At 39.3% G+C, this 22,947-nt stretch overlaps 1 protein-coding gene across 3 annotated transcripts in view; it reads left to right on the top strand.

Moving 5' to 3' along the window:
- USP25 (ubiquitin specific peptidase 25) overlaps positions 1–22,947 on the top strand; it is a 174,018-nt gene that overhangs the window by 57,474 nt on the left and 93,597 nt on the right. For all 3 annotated transcript variants that reach the window (XM_056135433.1, XM_056135434.1, XM_056135435.1), the window contains exons 5-6: positions 6,333–6,495; positions 21,833–21,919. In XM_056135433.1, the coding sequence (XP_055991408.1) occupies positions 6,333–6,495; positions 21,833–21,919 (250 nt within the window). The remainder of the gene's footprint in view (positions 1–6,332; positions 6,496–21,832; positions 21,920–22,947) is intronic.

The following is a 22,947-nucleotide window of genomic DNA, read 5'->3' on the forward strand; positions in this document are numbered from 1 at the left end:
ACACCAGGCACTACTGTGTGTATATTACAATGGTTAAAATGAAAGGAGTAGCTAGTACTGCTGAGCCTGTGGAACAGCTGAGCTGTTCTATGTTATTATTTATGTTTAATGCTGTAGGCATTGTGTAAAATTGGGAATTTCTAATAAATTTAAACATTAATAGGTGAACACTCAGCATTTTCAGTTGTAGTTATTGATCCTTAAGAAAAGGTTGCATAGCCACAATAAATTAATATTGTAAACAACCAAATATACCTAATAATGGAAAAGTTAAAAAAAGTGGCATATTTATATCAGGGAATATACTGAGCATTAAAATGGAAAACATTTTCCTGATTGCTTGCATAATTTGAGGTTATCCTCAAAGTGATTTGTTTAATGAAAGAACCAACACACAAAAAAATGAGCTTTAGTGTGATTTCATTTATATCATTCTTCTTCTTTTTTTTAATGTGGTAATACTGCTATTTATTCAGCCATTGATTAGCTGATTGAACTCCACCTTTTTTAAAATTTTATTTATTTATTTATTTTTCTTATATTTATTTATTGAATCACTGTGGGAAAAGTTGCCAGGCTTTCAGGTTTAAGTCTCAGCCATACAATGATCAAACACCTTTCCCTTCACCAGTATTCATTTTTCACCACCAAGAACCCCAATATACCCCCCCACCCCTCCCAATGCCTGTGAGGCAGATGATTTCTACTTAACTCTTCTCTAGATTGATTACATTCATTATTTCAACAAAAGATGCACTATTATTATTTAGAATTTTCCCCCCAACAATCAGTATTGCTGAAAAGGCATTGTGAAATACTTTGTTTTCTATAGCTGGTATGAGAATCATATAATGTCATATAATGATTTTGGATTTCTGCAAAGAGCCAGATAATTACGAGATTGGTTTCTGTGTGTCTGGTGTTATGGCTGTGCTGGAGAGCCGCTCATGGGGGGCAACTCATGACCTTGGTAGGGCGTGAAGGACGAGCTGGTACCAGCCCCCTTGCCATGAGACTGCAACAGTGCCCCGTCACCACCAGCTCATATCTGACTTTCCTATAAGCTCTGAGGCAATGGCCACCTTGCTGCAGGGGGGGTGGGGGGGGTGGGGTGGGGGGGGCGGAAGGGAGCAACACCCTTTCCTTCCCTGGGAGGCATGGTGCCGTAGGTTAACGCATGGTCCATTCACTTTTCTGCCACAAGCTGCTGGGCTGTGGACCAAGTTCTTTTGCCTCTGGAGTCATGGCAGTGCCGGAGAGCCGCTTGTGGGGGCAACTTGTGACCTAGGTAGGGCTTGATGGACAAGTCGGTACCACCCCCCTTCCCATGAGACTGCATTTGCCCCGTCACCGCCGGCTCATACCTGGCTTTCCAATAAGCTCTGAGGCCGTGGCCACCTTGTATAGGGTCCAGATGCATTTCTGCCAAAAGCTGCTGGGTTTCAGGATTTGTTTCTGAATCTCTGGGATCATGGCTGTTAAGCAGCTTGATCAGGAGCAAGAGAGGCCATTTGTAGGCGGTGACTTGGGGTCTCGTTGGGATGGAGAGGAAAGGGCTGGTTCCGCCCCCATCTGGTGAGGCCCGCATGTCTCGTCACTGCAGGACCAAACCTGACTGTCCAGTGGCCTCTGGAGGATGGCGGTTGCCGGGATTCCAGGGGGAACAGGCCAAGGCACGAAACCTATTCCCACCTGGAGTGGCCCAGCGCCTGTAACCTACTGCAGGAACAGGATGCATTTATGCCAAAAGCCTTTGGGTTCCAAGATTTGTTTCTGAGTCTCTGGGATCATGGCCGTTAAGCAGTTCGATCAGGAACTAGAGAGGTCAGGCCTCTAATTATATAGCTGAACCAGAGGTGGTTTGTGGGTGTGTTTCCCACATACCTAACTTTTGGCCGTTTACTTTCTTGGTAAACTTTGCCCCAAGTTTTTGGGGTCTGGCCAAAGGCACTGCAGCAATTTTGGGGTATATGATAGTCTGACGGTGCCATCAGGCTGCTGATGCAGTCACCTCACAGGTACAGATTGACCTGCTGGCGACACCATACTCCCGACATTTATATTATTCTTAAGAACAAGGTAAAACTAATTACAGTGATAGAAATCAGGACAGTAATGTTTTGGAAGATGGAGAGGAAACTTGTCTGAAAAAAGGGTATAAGGATGTAATAGTGGAGAATAAGGATGTAATAGTGGAGATTTTCTATAATTTGTTCTTTGTGGCGGTCACATGGGTTTGTGAATATATATGTAATATATATGTTTCATTGAGTTACACATTTAGATAAATATATTTTATATGTAAGTTGTTCCTTAAGGAAGACTTATCATGAAAAATGTATTTAGCTATGTTGATAATATACAAAAATGATGTATGAAGATTGTGTGAATTCTTAGTTAACTACCATTTGTATCATGTAAAAACTGTTGAGCTGGGGATATATAGTACAAGTAATAAATTGAAGATCTCCAACATAGCTTCCCTGAGCACCGCTGCATATCTTGTAAAGCGTGAATTGTTCAGCCTTGACCCCTGAGCACTATTGGGGTCAGTATGACAAGAACCACAATTTCAAAACAAAAATAAAACTGCTTTAAATCCTGTATGGGCCAGAGAGATAATAGAATGGCTAAGGCACTTCCATTGCTCCTAACTGACCCATGTTCAGTCCTGCACACTGTATATGTTCCCCATAGCATGGACAGTAGAGATCCTGAGTGCTGAATCAGGAGTCAGCCATGAGCACCACACACTCAACCTTCCCAACCCCTCAATCCCCTCCCCAAAGGACCAGGAGTCAAACTATAATGAAGGGGCAAGAACTTTTGAGAAGAAAATGATTAGATATTGTTAAGATGCATAAGAATAATAAATGAAGAAGAAAATAACTGAAAATTATGCTGTTTTATGAATTAGTCCTGAATATTGTAAAATGAATCAATTCTTATTGATTTAGGTGTGTAGTGTGATCTCAAAAATACAAATGTTTTTACTGGAAAATCAGGACTGATTCAAGGAAATCACAATTCATCCCTTCCCTTCTATTTATTTTATTTTCCTACCTCTTCTATTCATTCTCTTCTACCTCCAACAGCCCCCTGCCCCGAATTCTCTTTTTTCTTCCCCTTTTCACCTCTATGATCCATACAGTTTAAATTAGATGCTGCTTTCCCAGTGACTATAGGTGTCCTCATAATGGTCATAAAGGAAATGTTTTCAATGTTATCTTTATTTTAAACAATAGTATAAAACACGGGCTGGAGCGATAGCACAGCAGTAGGGTGTTTGCCTTGTAAGCGGCCAACATGGCCGACCCGAGTTCGATTCCTCCGCCCCTCTCGGAGAGCCCGGCAAGCTACCGAGAGTATCTCGCCCGCACGGCAGAGCCTGGCAAACTCCCTGTGACGTATTCGATATGCCAGACACAGTAACAACAAAGTCTCCAATGGAGACGTTACTGGGCCCGCTCGAGCAAATCGATGATCAACAGGAGGGCCTTTACTTTACCTTTAGTATAAAACACAGTTTGAACCTTTTTTTTTTAAAAAAGTAGCAGCATTGAATGTCTTGATTATTCATTAAAAGTAAAAGCACTTGCTTAGCCTGTGCTATTTATCTTGAATGCTCTAGGGATGAAACACAATCATGTTTCTCCCTCCAGATGCTGATGGGAGAGACTGGTTGATTACTATTTTTGGTGCAGTGTGATAAATGTGTTTACAAAGTTCTTTAGGAGCTAGGTGGTAGAAGGATTACTGAAGCATGTTGAAAACTCTGGTGATATGAAAATGAATGCTAAAAATGCTCTATCAAGGAGATTGCAAAGTCATGGCATTTTTTCATTCTCAGTCTTCAGTGTAATTCTAGGATATGTTGTGGTTAAAGAAATATTATAATAAACCAAACTTTAAAATAATCCACGCTTTTGCTGATGATATATTTACTGTATCACCGAAATGAGTTATGTCTAAGCTGCTTAATAACACTGTTTTCTCACTGTAGTCTAGGTTATAAACTCGGCTTGGGTTGTTCACTATTTAGGGGGAGCATGAAATCTAGTTTTATTCAGTCTAATCCTGAGATTGTTTCACGCTGTTATTAATTGACTTTTACTATTCTTCAACTTTTACTTATTGGTTCTATTTTAACAAAATAGGAATCTTCAAAGATGCTCAGATTTTCTGTAAATATTGTCTACATAATTCATTCCTTGGTCATTATGTATGAGCCGTTCTGTTAGGATTACTGAGAAAGGTTTATTTCTTATTAGTATTTTATTATAATCACATCTAAAATGCATATATGTAACAATGTGTATCTATGTACACAAAAGAATAAATTATGTATATGTGATGGTAGAGTTTCATTTGAAAGAATTACAATTGGATGCAGTTCTAGACTTTTGATTGTATATTCTGTAAAATACTGTTTTAGTGGTTCTTATTGTATTTCAATGTGTGCTAATAATTCACTGCTTTATTTCTCTTCTGTTTCTTATATATGACCATGGACATTGTTCTTTCTCGTTTATCATATTATTGCTATTTTTCCTTCAACTCATTGCTTATTTTTATTTTTTCACCTCTATTTACCAAGAGAGAAATAAGGTTACTTTTTCTTCTAAATAAAAGTATCTTAGTTATATTATAAAAGTAACAAAGTTTTCAAGTGAAGGTACTAGCATTTATAAAAGTCAGTAAAAGTGAAATACACCTTATATTTAAGGTGTATTTCATTTTATGTTTAATTTTTTTTTATCCCTTGTAATCCCATTGCAATGAGATAATCTAGTTGCCTTTTGAGTTTCAGTTTTGATTTTGTTGCACGTTAGGATTGCTGTCAAATTGGTGCCTTGACTTTCTCTCCTTACTTGAAAGGTTGCTATCTGGTAACAGTGGTAGGTATTGATTTATTCTGAATGTCGAGTTCGATTCCTCCGCCCCTCTCGGAGAGCCCGGCAAGCTACCGAGAATATCTCGCCCGCATGGGAGAGCCTGGCAAGCTACCCGTGACGTATTCGATATGCCAAACACAGTAACAAGTGTCACTTTTATATTAAATAAATGGAATTCTGGTCCCTTTTAGTGTAGTACAGTAAAGTAAGTAAAGTAAAGGCCCTCCCATTGTTCGTCGATTTGCTCGCTTTATTAATGCACCGTGATTTACAGTCATTAATGATGATTTGTTATAGGCATTCAGTATTCCAAAATCAATTTCACCACCATGGTCACCTTTCCTCCATCATTGTCTCTGTTTTCCCAACTACCTCTCAAGCCTGCCCTACTAGCAGGTGGACAATACATTGTTTTACATTGCTTGTTAACCACTCAATGACTAATGGGTACTTGATCATCGTATAATTGAAACCCAAGTACAAAAATTTGTAAGTCTACAACTCTACCTCATGGTGTCTCACTAATAAAAATTAAAAAACAAAAAACAAAAAAAAAAAAACTTGACCCAAGTAAAAAAAAAAGTAAGTAAAAGAAAATTTGTAAGAATTGTTGTATTTCACCATGGGGACATTAAGTCCTTGTCTGAGAATTTACTAAGCTGTTGTTGCCAGTTAAGCCTTGGGTGTTAATGTTTTTGTTAGTCGAGATTAGCTGGCTTCTATGTGACACTCCCATCCAATCTGGTGTAGACACCATTTTAAAGTTTGGTTGTTGTAGTCTGGATCTCCTGTTGGCTCTGTAGTTTAGATATATACATGTACCTAACTTTTTTGATTGGAAGTAAAAATAATTGATTAGTGGAGTAAAAGTACAATTTGTTCAATATTGTCTTTTTGGTGATTCAAAACAATTGTTATAAAAACTAGTTTTACATTGTATCATACATATGTACTTTGATTCTGTAATTTTGGGGACTGGAGAAATAGTACTGTGATTTTAAGCATTTCCCTTTCATGCAGCTAACTTCTGTTTGATTTCCATCATCCCATATGGTCTCCCAAGCTGTGCCCGGAGTGATCCCTGAGCACAGAGCCGTGATTAAACCCTGAGCACACAGCTGGGTGTAACACAAAAGCAAAAACATACAGTGACTACTCAGAAAACTTACTGAAGATATGTATTCTTAGTACTAATCATAATTTGTTCAGGTATAATTTAGAAAAAAAATACATAAACACTTTGAGTTTCATTTTTACCTTATTGGCCTTGCCACTGCTGTTATTCTTAAAATTAATAGCTACTTGAGTAAACTTTGTGTTATTCCCAAGAACAAATTCCTTGTTCAGAACTTAATTAAAATCAATAGTTTATAGTATGCCACATCGTCGAAGACATTAGATTAATACGCACTTACCATTTTCCCCCTATTTCTTAAGAGTTCTTGAAGCCAGCATAGCAGAAAATAAAGCATGTTTGAAGAGGACACCTATGGAAGTTTGGAGGGATTCTCGAAACCCTTATGATAGAAAAAGACAGGACAAAGCTCCTGTGGGATTGAAGAATGTTGGAAATACTTGCTGGTTTAGTGCTGTTATTCAGGTAAGAATTTTTACATATTTCTACATGGCAGTGGAAAGGGGATTGGAGCTGTTTTTCATTTAATTTATGTTTCAAATATAAATGCAAGTAAGGTTCTAATATGTCTTTTCATCTGATCAATTAAATTTCATTATCGCCTTCTTCTCCATTCACTTCTGTCCTTACTCCCTATAGTAACTCGAGAGCTCTATGTCTGTGTTTACTTATTTAGAATTATTTTCCCTTGCCTTTCTGCTTTTAGGAGTTTTTCAAGAAGATTGAAAGTATTTTTAAAATTTACTACCTATAAATTTATAGAAGCATGTGAGCAAGAAATAAAATCAAAACTGTTTCGTGTGTGAGATCATATTTATTTGTGTGCACTCAAAGATGTTATTCAAAGAACTATTGCCCATTAAAGCATTATATTTAATATATGCATATATTTTGTTTTTAAAAAATTTAATCTAGGCATCATTATTTACAGTACTGCTAATGGTACGGTTTCATATGCCAATTGTCCCAACAACAGGCCCACCACTAGAGGGTCTGCTCCCCACTGTCCCACACCCCACCTCATCATATCCTATTCCATTGCCCTGCCATAGTAAGTTTTGAGCTGAAAACTAGTTCTCAGTTTTTGTTGCGTTTGGACATTTATTATTTCTAAGTTTCATTACATATTTCTCACTACTGAGAGATTCTTTTGTATCTGTCCCTGTACTGTTGACTAACTTCACACAGCATGATACTCTCTGGATCAATCCATAACGCAGCAAACAGTATGATCTCATCTTTTTGATAGCTGTGTAGTATTCCACTTTTTATATATACCTTTCCCCCCCCCTCCCCCCCAAGTTACCTGTTCTTGGACATTTGGGTTGTTTTAGTATTTTGGCTATTGTTTATAGGGCTGTAATGAAAATAAAACCAGAGAAATCTTTTCTAAATTTGGTCTTTGGGTCCTTGGGGTAGATGGCCATACACGTACTAAGTGGCCATCATGTTTGGCCCATAGTCTACTTTCAGCATGCATCTTCCCATCCCAAGCAAGCCCTCCAAGCATCATTTACTTAGTGGTCCCTTCTCTATCCCAGCTGCCTTTTCCCCCAGCATGTGAAGCCGTCTTCCCAGCCATGGAGTGATCCTACTGGCCCTTATCTCTAGTATCCTTGGGTGTTAGTCTCCCATTATGTTACTTTATATACCCCATAAAGTAATGTAATGTGGTATGTACTAGTTTTATTTTTTCCAACCTATTAAATATTAATACACCTATGAAAGTGATCAGAGGCTGCCCCAAAAGCCTCCATCCCTCTCGGAGAGCCTAGCAAGCTACTGAGGGTACCCCGCACAGCAGAGCCTGGCAAGCTACCCGTGGCATACTTGTTATGCCAGAAACAGTAACAATGATGGTCCTCATTCCCATGACTCTGAAAGAGCCCCCAATATGCCATCAGGCTACACTAGTATGTGACAGGGACGAATGGAGTCGTTACTGGCGCCTGCTCCAGCAAATCGATGAACAGTGGGGTGATAGTGATAGTGATTAAATATTAATGAATCCCTAAATAGGTTAATAGATTTGTGTCCTTTAAATATGTTTGTTATGTGTTGTGTTCTATGTAGTGTTAGTATTTCCAATCTATTGGCTGGAGCGATAGCACAGCAGTAGGGCGTTTGCCTTACAAGCGGCCAAAATAGCCGACCCGAGTTCGATTCCTCCGCCCTCTCGGAGAGCCCGGCAAGCTACTGAGAGTATCGAGCCTGCACGGCAGCGCCTGGCAAGCTACCTGTGATGTACTCAATATGCCAAACACAGTAACAACAGTCTCCAATGGAGACAATACTGGGGGGGCTGGAGCAATAACACAGCAGGTAGGGCATTTGCCTTGCACGCAGCCAATGTGGCCGACCCGAGTTCGATTCCTCCGCCCCTCTCGGAGAGCCCGGCAAGCTACCGAGAGTATCTCGCCCGCATGGGAGAGCCTGGCAAGGTACCCGTGACGTATCCGATATGCCAAACACAGTAAAAAGTGTCACAATGGAGACATTATTGGGCCCACTCGAGCAAATCGATGAACAATGGGAGGACCGTGACCGGATTTCCAATCTATTAAATATTAGTGACTATCTGGATTTAAAAAATAATACTGATCTTTCACTTTTGCCTTGATTAGGTATTTTAGTCTCTTTGATATTCTTAATAGACTGTCTTGCTATTAAAGTTTTATATATTTCATTTTCAACCATATTTCATAATTTAGGCATTAATTTTAACCATGTGACATCGTTTTATGATTGGTTAGAATGATTTTAGATATGCTTTCCACTACTGCTTGGGTGATTAGTTGCTATTTCTACACTTGAATCACCCAAACACTGAACAGCTGCTTATAGAAAACTGTAAGAGAACAGGGGCTGGAGAGATAGTACAGAGTGAAGGCACTTGCCAGTTTGAATTTCACCCCAGTTTGAATCTTTGGCACTTCACATGGTTTCCTAAGCAGCTTACTCCCTGAGCAGAGTTGTGTGCTCAAATATATCCCCTGACCGCCCGCCACCTTCCTCCTAAGGAGAGTAAAATCTGTAAAAAGAAAAATCGTTCCCCAGTTCAATATTCAGAACCACATATGCTCTCCTGAGCACAAAATGAAGAGAAAACCTGTAACACCAGTAGATGTGAGCACTGCCTCCAAAACAAAACAGAACAGAAAAAGTACTTCCAAGTTGCTAGTATTTGTGAGAATAGGTGCTCTTTAATTCTCCGTAACATGTTGTAAGACAGGCCTTTTTGAAGTGATAACTAAATTTGATAAGGGAGCATTTCTGTTTTTATAGTATAAACATCTCATAACTCAGTTAAATTTTTAGTTATCCATCTATTTCCATCCTAAGGCAGGTTTAATCACTTAATCACTTAACTTCCCGTTTGTCGTCGATTTGCTCGAGCGGGCACCAGTAACGTCTCCATTTGTCCCTGTCGCGTGCTAGTGTAGCCCAATGGCATCTGTTCGCTCTGGGAACATGAAGAGCCTCAAACCGATCGTTCATGATCTTGATGAAGAAGTCTGACCATCTGGTAGATGGGCGGCCACGCGGTCTTTTGACATCCCATGGAATCCAGTCAGTAACAGCTCTAGTCCAGCGGTCGTCTTTAAATCTCATTACGTGACCAGCCCATCTGATTTTCGACACCTTGGCAAATGAGTCAGCGTCCCTGATCTTGATTGTCGACGGATGTCAGAACTCCGGATTCGTACTCTCATTTGAGTGAAACGTGTTATTCCAAGCATAGCTCTTTCTATTCTCCTTTGGGAGACCTGAATAGCGTTCTCATCTTGTTTGCGTAGGGCCCAGGTCTCTGAGGCATATGTTAATGCAGGAAGAACAGTGGAATCAAAGAGATGTGCCCGGAGCCGGAGGTTCTTCGTCCTCTTAGCTATTTCTTCCACATTCTTGAAGGTGTTCCAAGCTGCTCTCTTGCTCCTGGGCAGCTCGGGTGCCAGGTCATTTGTCATGTTGACTTCTCGACCTAGGTACACATAGCTGTTGCATTCGGAGATGGTCGTTCCATTGAGAGCGAATGGGGCATCAGAAACGAGGCTGTTTCTCATAAACATTGTCTTCGTAAGATTCAGCTGTAGTCCTACCTTTCCACACTCACAGTCAAAGTCGGCCAGCATTTGTGCCGCTTGGCTGATGTTTGGTGTTATTAAAACAATGTCATCAGCAAAGCGGAGGTGGTGTAGTTGCCGACCATCTATCTTCACTCCCATTCCTTCCCATTCCAGTCCTTGCATGATGTTCTCGAGGGTGGCACTGAAGAGTTTCGGTGAAATGGTATCACTCTGCCGCACCCCTCTCTTGACATCAACGATCACTTCTTTGTAGAATGGTGAGATCCTGGTAGTGAATCCTTAATACAGCTCACGGAGGATCCTGATGTATTGGGCTTGAATGCCCTGATTGGCTAGGGCTTCAATGACCGCTTCCATCTCAACAGAATCAAAGGCCTTCTTTAAATCAATGAACGTTAAACAGAGCAGCATCTTGAACTCCCGAGAAACCTCAATGAGCTTGGTTATCGTGTGGATATGGTCGATGGTGCTGAATCCTTTGCGGAACCCTGCTTGCTCGCATGGTTGTCCTTCATCTAGTGTTCTGCCAATCCTATTTAGGATGACTCGAGTGAACAACTTGTAGATGACAGACAATAGGCAGATCGGGCGATAGTTGCCAATGTCATGGATGTCTCCCTTCTTGAACAGTAGTACGGTCCTGCTGGTTTTCCATTGGGACGGAACCTTGCATTCAGACAGGTAGCAAGTGAAGAGCCGAGCCAGTGTATTGATGAGTACTGACGGCAGGTTCTTCAGGTGTTCAGGTCTGACCTTGTCTGGGCTGGGTGCTGTTTGTTTCTTTACCGACGAAATGGCGTGTTGGATTTAGGAAGGGAGAATGTTGGGAACGACATATCCATCCTGTGGAATTTGGTATGTCAGCAAGGGGACATGGCTGTCGAAGAGATTTGAGTAGAAGTCATGGATAATCTTCTCCATTGCCGTTCTGGAGGATGTGATGGATCCATCAGGACGTTGGAGGGCAGTCAATCTTGGTCTTGTAGTTGGCGAAGGACAGGCGGGCGTTACGAATACTTTTCCCGGCTTCTGCCGCATCTACCAGTATTTCTGCTCTTCTCTCTTTGAGGTCTTCCTTGATTGCATCTCTGCACTGCTTTGCGAGCTCGGACGTTAGCTTGCGGTTGCCTGAGGCATGCGCCAAACCACGCTGGCGAATTAGCTCAAGAGTTTTCGAAGATAGGCGATTTTTTGTGGCTATCTCTCTCTTGGCGTTCCTTGCACATTCATGGAGGTGCTGAACCAGTCGATCGTATTCCTCGTCAATGTTGTCAACAATGGCATCTTCCCATGTTGCCGCAATGGTGCCAAAGAGTTCCCAGTTGGTGGTCATTCTGGGAGTTCCCTTTTTGAAGTTTGCAGCCCTTTCTCCCCGCTCTGTGAAGTAGAATTTTGCATGAAGGAGACGGTGGTCCGATCCCGTTTGAAATTTTGGGACAACAGCGACATCGGTCAGGCAAAACCATCGATTGAATATGATGTGGTCTATTTCGTTGTGGAATCGTCCACCGGGAGACTCCCATGTCCATCGTTTAGATTCTGCCTTCTGGAACTGTGAGTTACCATGGATGGTCTTGGTCGACATGATGAACTCAGACAGTCTATCACCCTGTTCGTTCCTTTCCAGGCCATGAGTCCCGATGTGAAATTCTTCAGCTGATCTTCTCGGTCCTATCTTGGCATTAAAATCACCCACAATGATCTTGTAGAAGGTGTGGTCTTCTGATCTTAATTTTTGCTTTACATTTCAAAATTTTTGGTATTTTGGTAGAGAGAAAAACGAACTAGAAAACAATGCTTTTTTCTTTTAAGAGTTATATGCTGTGCTTGTCATTCACAATTTTATTAATTTCTAATTTTCAGATTAATTGCTAAAGTTTTATTGTTAGTGTGTTGTTACCACATTTACAGCATAGGCGGGTATAGAGAACTAGAGATTGTTGACCTTCACTTTTGGAGAAATCCAGATAATTATGTAGCTAAATAGGAATATAAAAACATCCTCTGAATTAAAAGAAAATGGTTTTGTTGAATTCATATATTGACTTGGGGAGGGTCTGGGAAATTTATTTATTTTTATTTATTTCTTTTTCTTTTTTTTCTTTTTGAGCCACACCCGGCAGTGCATAGGGGTTACTCCTGGCTCTGCACTCAGGAGTTACTCCTGGCAGTGCTCAGGGGACCATATAGGATGCTGGGAATCAAACCCGGGTCGGCCACGTGCAAGGCAAACACCCTACCCACTGTGCTATCACTCCAGCCCCAGGTCTGGAAAATTTAAACTTCTGATCTTGAAAGTAATAAACGGGAAGAAAAATGATCTTAAGATCACTTCAAATTCTTATTATTACGTAATTTAAAATCTTATATTTTTCTGTTTGGTTTTGGCCCACACCTGGCAGTGCTCAGGGCTTACTACTGGCTCTAGACTCAGGGATCACTCCTAGTTGGCCTATCGGATGAACTGATGATAGGGATTGAACCTGGTTGGCCACATGGAAGGGCAGTGTTCTGCCCACTGTGCTGTCTCTCCAGTCCCAATTCATAATTTGTTTTAAAGCACCTTTCATTTTCATTTCCTGTCATAAACATCTTTAATTCTTTTCATTTTTGACATTATTGTTTAATTCTATGGTCACAATTTGAGATCGTTACGCCATTATAAATTGGCTTTTTTGTATAATGAAAGAAAAGTTGGGCAGGAAATCTGTATTAGTATTGAGGGGTTTTCTTTGTGTTTTCTAAATTAAGTTGGAATATGCTCAAACTATGATATAAATGTACATTTTATTTCTGTTTATCATTTTTTTGCTTTATTTTTTGGCTTTTTGGGTCACATCTGGTGATGCTCAGGGGCTCCTCCTGTGTCTGCACTCAGTAATCACTGGCAGTGCTCAGGGGACTACATGGGATGCCGGGATTGAAACCCAGGGCATCCATGTGTAAGGCAAACGCCCTCCCTGCTGTGTTATTTCCTGCCCTTGTACATTTTATTTTTTACTACAAACTTTTCTCATGGATGGACTTTACTTAATTGCCAGAACTATATGAATCAATGGGAGTATTTTCCTTCTAAGTAAATCTACTAATTAAGCTTACTAGTGCTCTAACGTTTAACTTTAGGTTACAGGTTGGGAAGTAGGCTACAAAAGAAACACCTTTGTTATTCATCTCCTTTTAAATACTGAGATTGCTGTTTTGTAATAATAAAAAAAAGTGAACAGATTTATTAACGTTAATAGAATGGGACTGTAAATTAAAAGAAGATTATCGAGAGAATGACCTGACTAATCCTTTAGATGCTGCCTGTTTTAGGCTGTCTCTAGACATGTATCACTCACTTATCTACTCATTACTGTTTTTTAATCTTCCTCTAATGAAACTTGTGTAGAAAGTTCTGACAGGATGTCTTTCTCCACTAGGGTATCAATGGATGAGGTTTTTATTAATAAGTATATTTTCCTCCCATTTATCTAGTTTAAGGCAACACACTTAAGTAATCTGTAGATTTTTATGATGCACTTAAACACTTTCCCGTTTGGATGCCTTTAACAGTTTTGGAGGAAGTGCCCAGACTTCTTAGTCTGGCTAGAACAGTCTAATGTACTCTTGTGATAGATCCACTGGTGATTTTCAGTCTTAAATACTGTGATAACTGTTGGTAGAAGTATATATATAGTGATGATCTACTCATAAGCCATATGAAATGCAAGTATTTTGGGAGCTGGAAATACATTTTCAAAATCAAACGTTTTTCAACTAGCAGTCCCAAATTCAATGCTGGTCTTGGTAGATATAAAAAAATCGAAAAACATTTTTCATTTTATACTGAAGTATATAAATGATAGGCAGTGTCTTTTCCCTTGCAGCAGTCCTTTTGGTAACAAGTAAATATAGAAAGGAAGCGTTTATTAATAAAGGTAAAACTGAAGAGTTTCTATGCTTATCTTACCCAAATGATGCGTGAGATAGAAAAGATGGTCTAAATTTTTAGAAAATTCAGAATGTCATTTAGCATGCTGATTCACATAACTTTATCTTTTTAATTTTTGTCAAAAACCTAAAGCACATGATGCAAAGAGAAAACAAGAAATCCTGTACAATAAAGGCTAATTATACTGGTAGTGTAAAACATCGAAATCTTCCAAGTCAGAGTCCTGCTTCTTAAAGGTATTTCTAGCCAGCTCTAGTTTTTCCTCGGTTTCCTTTCCCAGGGCTGGAGCGATAGCACAGCGGTAGGGCGTTTGCCTTGCACGCAGCCAACATGGCCGACCCGAGTTCGATTCCTCCGCCCCTCTCGGAGAGCCCGGCAAGCTACCGAGAGTATTCAATATGCCAAACACAGTAACAACAAAGTCTCCAATGGCGACATTACTGGGCCCGCTCGAGCAAATTGATGAGCAATGGGAGGACAGTGACAGTAATCCCTTTCCCAATGGCATGCCTTAGCGCTGAAACTGATGAGTGGTCTTTACTTTCATGTGGTCATGGGTTTAAAATGCAGTCGTTGGGGTTCGTGTTTTCCATGATTTTGTAAATATTACAGTATTTTCTGTAACTCCCACTTTCTAATAAAGTGTTCTTTGATAGTTATCAATAACTACCAACCTCCCTTCCCCTGCCCACCTCTTTCTAGTTTCTAGTCTTAAAACTTGCCACATGCTTCAACATCTTATCAACACTAGGCTCTGTGTGCCCAGATATTGTAGCTCTACTTTTTGTTTTGAGTTTTTTACTAAAGAAGATTTGTCTCAAATTCAAACTGCAGTTGGGTACTTTGTGGTTTTAATATTGTTGCTGTATTAAAAAGCATATACAGAGACAGGCGGTTGGAAGAAATATTGGTTGGAGATCAGTTAAAAGGTTTTTACTGAAGTTGGTTCGTTATGCTAAATTTCACTGTATCTCTCTACCCTGACATACACTGTGACTGATTTTTCTCTATGAGGTAGAAAACTTAGTCTTTGATTATAACTGAAATTAACTGACACAAGTTAATGAGTCCTCTGCTCTGGGAAGGACACATAGACTACATTGATGTGATTACAAACTTCTATTTATTTATTTTTTAATTTAATTTTTTTTTTCTTTTTGGGTCACGCCAGGTGATGCTCAGGGATTATTCCTGGCTCTGCACTCAGGAATTACTCTTGGCAGTGCTAGGGGTACCATATGGGATGCTGAGAATCAAACCGGGTCACCTGCATGCAGGGCAAACACCCCTACTGGCTGTGCTATTGCTCCAGCAACATTGTTATTCGTCCTAACCCTGAGATTTTAGCAAGTGCCACATTGGAGGCTCTTTCAGGGTCAGGGGAATGAGACCCATCATTGTTACTGGGTTTTGGCATACCGAGCACGTCATGGGGAGCTTGCCAGACTCTGCCGTGTGTGCAGGATACTCTCGGTAGCATATTGGGTTCTCTGAAAGTGAGAACTAGACAATAAGAGGTCATGCGACCACATTTGCTTCCGAGAGCTTGGTTTTATAGTCTCTAGGTCTTGGCCGTTGATGGGATTACACCGTGCGGGGTTGGTGGGGGGCAGTTGGTGAGTGTAACATCTTCCTAGTGACTGGAAGACGGGGGATCTGGGTGGAGGAGGCCCAGGCCCGATGCATCAAGGCAAGGTTTTCTTGAATTTATATTTTCTTCAGCATTTTCTGTTATAGTTTATATCTCTTTTTGTTCTCCTTGTTTCCATACATTGTTTGAATTTTCACCTCCCATTAGCTCTCTCTCATTAGAAAAGCTTTAATCAAACTTAATTTGTAAGTGCTCTTCAAAATTTCCTGTTAACTTTGGATTAAATAAAAGGATGATTTTAAATTGTTGGGACCACATCAGGTGGTGCTTGTCATCTCCAGTGCCTTGTATATTCAAGACGCTTGGACTGCCACTTACTACATCTAAGGTCCCAGATATTTGTTTTTAAGTCTCTCAATGTTACTGGGCCTGCTTGAGCAAATCAATGAACAACGGGAGGACAGTGATACAGTGATGTATTACAGCACAATTTAGGCAGAAATAACAATTACTCCTTATAGTCATTTAAAGGAATTTGTTGACAGTATGTCTGGGGACTTTAACAAGGATATGATTTGTATAATAATTTATGGTCACAAGTCTGCTATGGAAAATAACATTGGCTGTATTAGTTTGTATTAAATTATTTACCTGCTCATCTTGCTGGATCCTTGGCCCAAAAATAAAAAAAATGCAAGAAAAATAAAATCAGACTTCTGAAGGCATTATCTAAACCTAATTGCAAGGTATTCTGAGGCTAAACTCTGAGAAAACACGATACTGAAGGAATAAGTTTATCAGTATGGACTGGTGTTGTCCTAGAGACAATCCCAAAAGTAGTAATTAGAAAATTAAGCAAAGTTAGGAATCAGATGCAGAGCCCTAGTAAGCACATTAGACTTTGTTAGAAGGATAAAGAAGTAGAATTTAGTATTAACTGAGAAATGAAAATAGCAGGTTTCAGTTTCTGAATCTATAAAACTCACATCATTTCAAAATTAATTAGATTAAAATGATCTAGTACTTCAAGTAGCTTTAAACTTGCTGCCTGCCAGAGGGAGGACAATTTAGTGAACAGCTATTAAAAGATAATGTCAAGGGTGTGTGTGGGGGGGTGGGTGGGCGGAGACTAGTTAAGATAGACGAGGGTCCATTATGACAACATTAGTTGGAAAAGGTCACTCTGGACAAGAACTGAGTGTTGAAAGTAGGTAAAGGGATATACATGTTAACTTTTCAGCATCTGTGTTGCAAAACATAATGCCTAAAATGAGAGAGGGTGAGGGAGAGAGAGGGAGATGGGGGACAGAGAGAGAGAGAGAGAGAGAGAGAGAGAGAGAGAGAGAGATAGAGAGGAGATGCCTGCCATAGAGGCAGGTTGAGGAGGGGTGGGGTTGGGGGGCCAGGTGGGAGGGAAACTGAGGACATTGGTTCTGGGAAATTACACTGTTGGAGAGATGGGTGTTGGAACATTATATGACTGAAACTCAATCATGAATAGCTTTGGAATGCTCTATCTCATGATGATTCAATAAAATAAAAAATTAATAAAAAATAAAGGATGCCATCTGGAAGCACAAACATTTCCTCGGTTTATTGTATATTATCTAACACTCACATCAATTTTATCAACAGAAAATGATTTGATAAAGAGTGTAATAAAAAATAATGGGTAAAAATAGGAAAACCTAAAAACTGAATTATTATAATAACTCTTGATATGCACAAGGGACTAAAAGCAGGTTTGAGAATTTTGGTAGAAAACTAAAAATTATAAGTAGCAAAATAAACTATAGAACTCTAAAAGTGAAGCAGACAAAGTTAAGGCATTCAAGGGACTGGGGAGATAGTACAGTGATTAGGGCAGTTTTCTTGCACACAGCCAACCGGGATTGATCCCTGACACCTCTCTGATCCCTAAGTACAGGGATAAACCCTGAGAGCCAGGAGTAAGTCCTGAGCTCTGCTGGTTATGATCCCAAACTGAAATCAAATTAAAAACAAAAGTTAAGGAATCAATAGATAATTTGATATATTAGATGCATGTGAAGAATTAGTTAACTGATGATTACTCTGAGCAACCTCATACTGTAACCATGAAATCTAGGTAAGATGATGTAAGAGGTACTTTGTAGTTTTAATTACTGATCAATTATACTAACAGGGGCTGGAGCGATAGCACAGCAGTAGGGCGTTTGCCTTGCACGCAGCCAACATGGCCGACCCGAGTTCAATTCCTCCGCCCCTCTCGGAGAGCCTGGCAAGCTACCGAGAGTATCTCGCCTGCACGGCAGAGCCTGGCAAGCTCCCCGTGATGTATTTGATATGCCAAACACAGTAACAACAAAGTTTCCAATGGAGACGTTACTGGGCCCGCTCAAGCAAATCTAAACTAACAGGAAGAGTAAAAAATAAATAGGGAAACAACAGTATTTGACTAGTTGATTGAGAATATTTTAAACTTGATGAAAGAGTGAAACTAGGTGGAGGGGACAGTAGGAATCAAGTAGTATAATTATAAATAGTTCTGTACCAAGATACAGCATAATAAAACAGGAATACTAAACAAGAGTAGATCTTCTAGGTTGGTAGAAGATTTATCAGTTCTGTATCGGAACAAAAAAATACTAAGATTTGAGTTTTTAGCCAAAATTCTATTTTACAAGGACTTGAATAAAAAATCTGGCTATTTAGAACTATACAACTTTCACAGAAAATAAGAAAAAAACACAAATTTTAGTCTAGAAAACGTTAAGTTTATTTTTCAGTGGTTCACCTACACCAGAGGAAATTTTAATTGTGCCTCCAGGAAGACACAGATTATTTTCCGTTGGGAGTTCAGATATTGAAGTGGGTTTGAGGTTTTCTTAATTGGTTAGTATTCTGGCACCTCCGATTTAAGTTCCTCCTAAGAACAGCTCAATCTTGTTTGTTTCTTGTTTATTTTTGTTTGGGGGTCACACCTGGATATGCTTCAGGTTTATACCAGGCTGGTACACGGGATGTTGGGAATCAAACCCTGGGCTGGCTGGGAGCAAGGCATGTACCTTTCTAACTGTACTCTCTCCAGCCTCACAACAGCTCATTCTTCTTCCACTTACATCCAATTCTTCAAAATTCATTGGAGCACTTTCATTTTCCAGAAAGACTGACCTTCTAATTGCCAAATCAAATGTTATTTTCCTGCCTGTTTTATAGAAATGTGGCAATATTTAGAGTATTGCTGCTAATGTTCTCAAAATTAGCTATTCATTCTTCTGTAAACTTTACAATTATCTTTGCAATTTTTTTTTAAAGCTCTACAGATCACGATCACGATCACGACCACCCTGTTGTTCGTCGATTGCCTCGAGCAGGTGCCAGTAACGTCTTCTTCGTCCTAGCCCTGAGATTTTTTTTTTTTTTTAAAGTGCCATATTCAAGGCTTTTTCAGGGTTAGGAGAATGAGACCCATCATTGTTACTGGTATTTGGCATATTGGGTATACCACGGGGAGTTTGCCAGACTCTGCCGTGTGGGCATATTACATTTGGTAGCCTGCCAGTTTGACCGAATTAGGAATGAGATGATAAGATGTCGCGCGCAGCGCTTCCGGGAGCTGAGTGTGATGATCTCTGGATCCTGGCCGTTGTTGGAGTTACACGGCAGTTGGTGGGTGTAACTGTCTAGTTATTGGCAGGTCCAGTCCCAAACTGTACAGGCTTGGAGATCTCAGCCCCGGGTCCCACACACCTGGGTTCCTCTGTCAGTTCTTTTATGCGTGAGGCTCATCCAAGTGTGTGGAGAGTGCTCTCAGCATGGCCTTGGCTGGGCCTCGGTGGTCTTCAGCTGTTGGGCCCTGGTGAAGACAGTCAGGCATAGGGTAGGAGACTCTGTCTTGTTCTCTCCCAGGAGCTGAGTGAGCTCTACAGATATTTTGATAAAATCAAATTTGAAAGCCTTTTGTCATTTTTCTTGCCATCTAATACTTTTTACATATTTCTTCCCTTTGGTTTTCCATTGCTCATTTTCCATTACTATATAATACCACTTCTCATCCCTAAGATTCTGATTTTGTGAATAACCAGAATTATTTTAGTTTTATACCATCCCTATGGTTTTAACTGGCAGTCATGAGATTCTAATCTCTACAAGGGCAGAAATACTTTTTTTTCCTCTATCGTCTATCTTAGTGTCTGGCATGTAATGGGTACTTCTTAAATATTTGATAAGTAATGAAAAAATAATCTTATTTTATATATTATCCAATGAAGAAGTCCTGATTAGAAGACAACCAAAATATTTTTTTATCAGATTTATGATTTTACTTTGTTCTTCTATTTTTTTTTTTTTTTACTTTTTAAATTTTATTGAATCACCATGAGATAGCAGCAAGCTTTTATGTTTGGGTTACAATCACACACTGATCAAGCACCCATCCCTCCACCAGTGCACATTTTTCACCACCAATATCCCCAGTATACCCCCCATTTCCTACCCTTTCCCTGCTTCCATGGCAGACAATATTCCCCATACTCTCTCTCTGCTTTTGGTTTGCAGTGCATATACTGAGAGGTTATCATGTTTGGTCCTTTATCTACTTTCAGCACACATCTCCCATCCCGACCGATTTCTCAAGCCATCCTTTTCTTAGTGATCCCTTCTCTATCCCAGCTGCCTTCTCCCCTCCGCTCATGAGGTAGTCTTCCAGCTATGGAGCAATCTTCCTGTCCCATGTATCCTTAGGTGTCAGCTTCATGTTATGTTGTTTTATACTCCACAAATGAATGCTGCCCTTCTATGTCTGTCCCTCTCTTTCTGACTCATTTCACTCAGCATGATACTCTCCATGTGTATCCATTTATAAGCAAATTTCATGACTCCATCTCTCCTAATAGCTGCATAGTATTCCACTGTATAGATGTATCAAAGTTTCTTTAACCAGTCATCTGTTCTAGGGCACTTGGGTTGTTTCCAGGTTTTGACTATTGTGAACAGTATTTAGGTCTTTCCTCCGCATGTATCTTTATTGGTATATGTATATGTATAGGTACATAAATGTATGAGAGATATACATGAATTATGAATGTTTTCTATGTAACCATGACTTACATTGATAAACCTGTACATATAAATCTATATATTTGCATTAAACACAATCTTGTTTTCTCATTAATTGGTAGTATTGCCTTTATGTTCTATTGAGTTGGCAAACCTAAGTTGATTTACTGAGGTTTAATGAATAATAGCTTTCTGTATAGTGATTTTCAAAATAAACTCAGAAGGGAATACATTTTATGTTGTAAAGCACTTTGCACATGATCATATATGTAAAGTAACTGAAATGAGAATTTTGCAAATGTTTTGTGGTTATGTTACTGGGTATGGTATGTTTTTAAACTATGCATTGTATTTCATTTTATTTTTAAAGTTATTTTTCTTGATTGTATTAATGTTTACAAGTTATAATGGGTTATTTTAATTTAATTTAATTTTACTTTGTTTTGGGGCCATACCCAACAGTGCTCAGGTTTGCTCCTGACTCTGTATTCAGGATTCACTCCAGGCATGTGTTGGGCTGCCATATGGGGTGCTGGGGACTGAACCCAGGTTGACGGCAAGGAAGGCAAATGCTCTTCCTGCAGTATTATTGCTTGGTCTTGGCAATTTCTAAAAAATTAGAAAATTTTTTCAAACTAACTTCAGGAATTCATGGGTATTATTCCTGTGCTCTCATGTTTTGCAAGATTCACTATTCTCACTATAAGATTCAAATTTCTTATTCTCGCTAGGTTTTTTTTATGCTTTATCACCTGCATCTGCCTAAATTTATCTATTTTTTTTTGTAGAATTAATACTTCTAGATAACATATAGTCTTTGAATATTTGTATTTTTTTGAAAACATGTTAATATGAGGATGAAAGCTTTTAATAGAATATGCAGTATGTCTTTATGAGTTGTCCATGTATAATTTTCTTCATTATAATGACGATTTTTTTTATAATGACTATGGTTTATAGTACAAAATACTATGTCAAATTTTAAGAAGTCTGACGTTTTTCTTGGGAATGAAACAAACTTTTTGTTTGTTTTTGCAACAATTCTGTGTACAAGGAATATAGTTGTCACATATAAGTAGAGACAAGCCATATACTTACAATTTTGTTAAAAGAATTTCCCTCTAGATTACCTTAATTTGTTGTCTTTTTCAGTCATTATTCAATCTTTTGGAATTTAGAAGATTAGTTCTGAATTATAAACCTCCGTCTAATGCTCAAGATTTACCTCGAAACCAAAAGGTAAAATTATCAAAGTTTTTAAGCTATTTTGTCTTCTTATTCTTATGATTGCTTTTGGGATATTTGCCATATCAAATTAAAATTAATTTATAATTACATTTACTGCAGCAATATTGTATACTTTGTCACTATATTGAAAATATGATTCTTTTTCTTTACCTGTGTTAGTCATATGCTAATATATTTTGCAAGGAATCTGGCTCAGGCCCTAGCTTTGATCCCTGGCACTGCAGGGCCGTCTAAGTACTGGCAGGAATGGTCCTAGTTGCCCCTGAGTACTGCGAGGGTTTACCCCCACAGGAACTAAATGAACCAATGTTTATTTGTAAAAACCAGTTGTTTTGGCTGCTTGAGAGATAGTGCAGTGAATAGAGCACTTGCCTTTTATGTTGAATACTCCATTTCGATTCCCAGCATTCCATATGGTTCCTCAAACATGGTCAGTTGTGATCCCTGAGTGCAGAGCATCTCATACCCCTGAGCGTCATGGCAGGGTGTGGCCTCAAAACCAGAAAAGTTATTTTGATATACTTTTGTCTTTGCATTTTTTTTAAAACTAGAACTTTTGGGGAAACTTTGTTACAATTTGTTACTTAGCAATCTATTCAAAAACTAGAAACCCAAAACCTTTCACTTGTTTTTCCAGAAGAGCCCTTTTAAAAGTAGTTTTAAAAGTAGATTAACTCTGCCTTCACATCTATAACTTGAATACTGTAAGTGGATATAGTTAGGCAGTATAACGGAACAGCACAAGCACTAGGGTCTGATTCCTTGGATTCTTTGGTCTGTGAACTTAAGCAAGGGACTTGGTGAGTCTCTACTCAATTTCTTTACCTGTAAAGTATAAATAATGATAACAGTTATTTCTTAGAGATGCTGTGATTATTAAATGAGATATAGTACAAAGAGGACTTAAAACCTAATACACCGTACATTCCAAGTGTCAGCTCTTGTTAACTGTATTGTTCTTATTAGCTTTTCAAAAAAGTAGGGTTGATTTAATGAAGAAATTTAGAGGCTGTCAAAGT

Source organism: Sorex fumeus, unplaced genomic scaffold (assembly GCF_029834395.1).
Source record: "Sorex fumeus unplaced genomic scaffold, SorFum_2.1 ptg000115l, whole genome shotgun sequence".
Classification (NCBI taxonomy): domain Eukaryota; kingdom Metazoa; phylum Chordata; class Mammalia; order Eulipotyphla; family Soricidae; genus Sorex; species Sorex fumeus.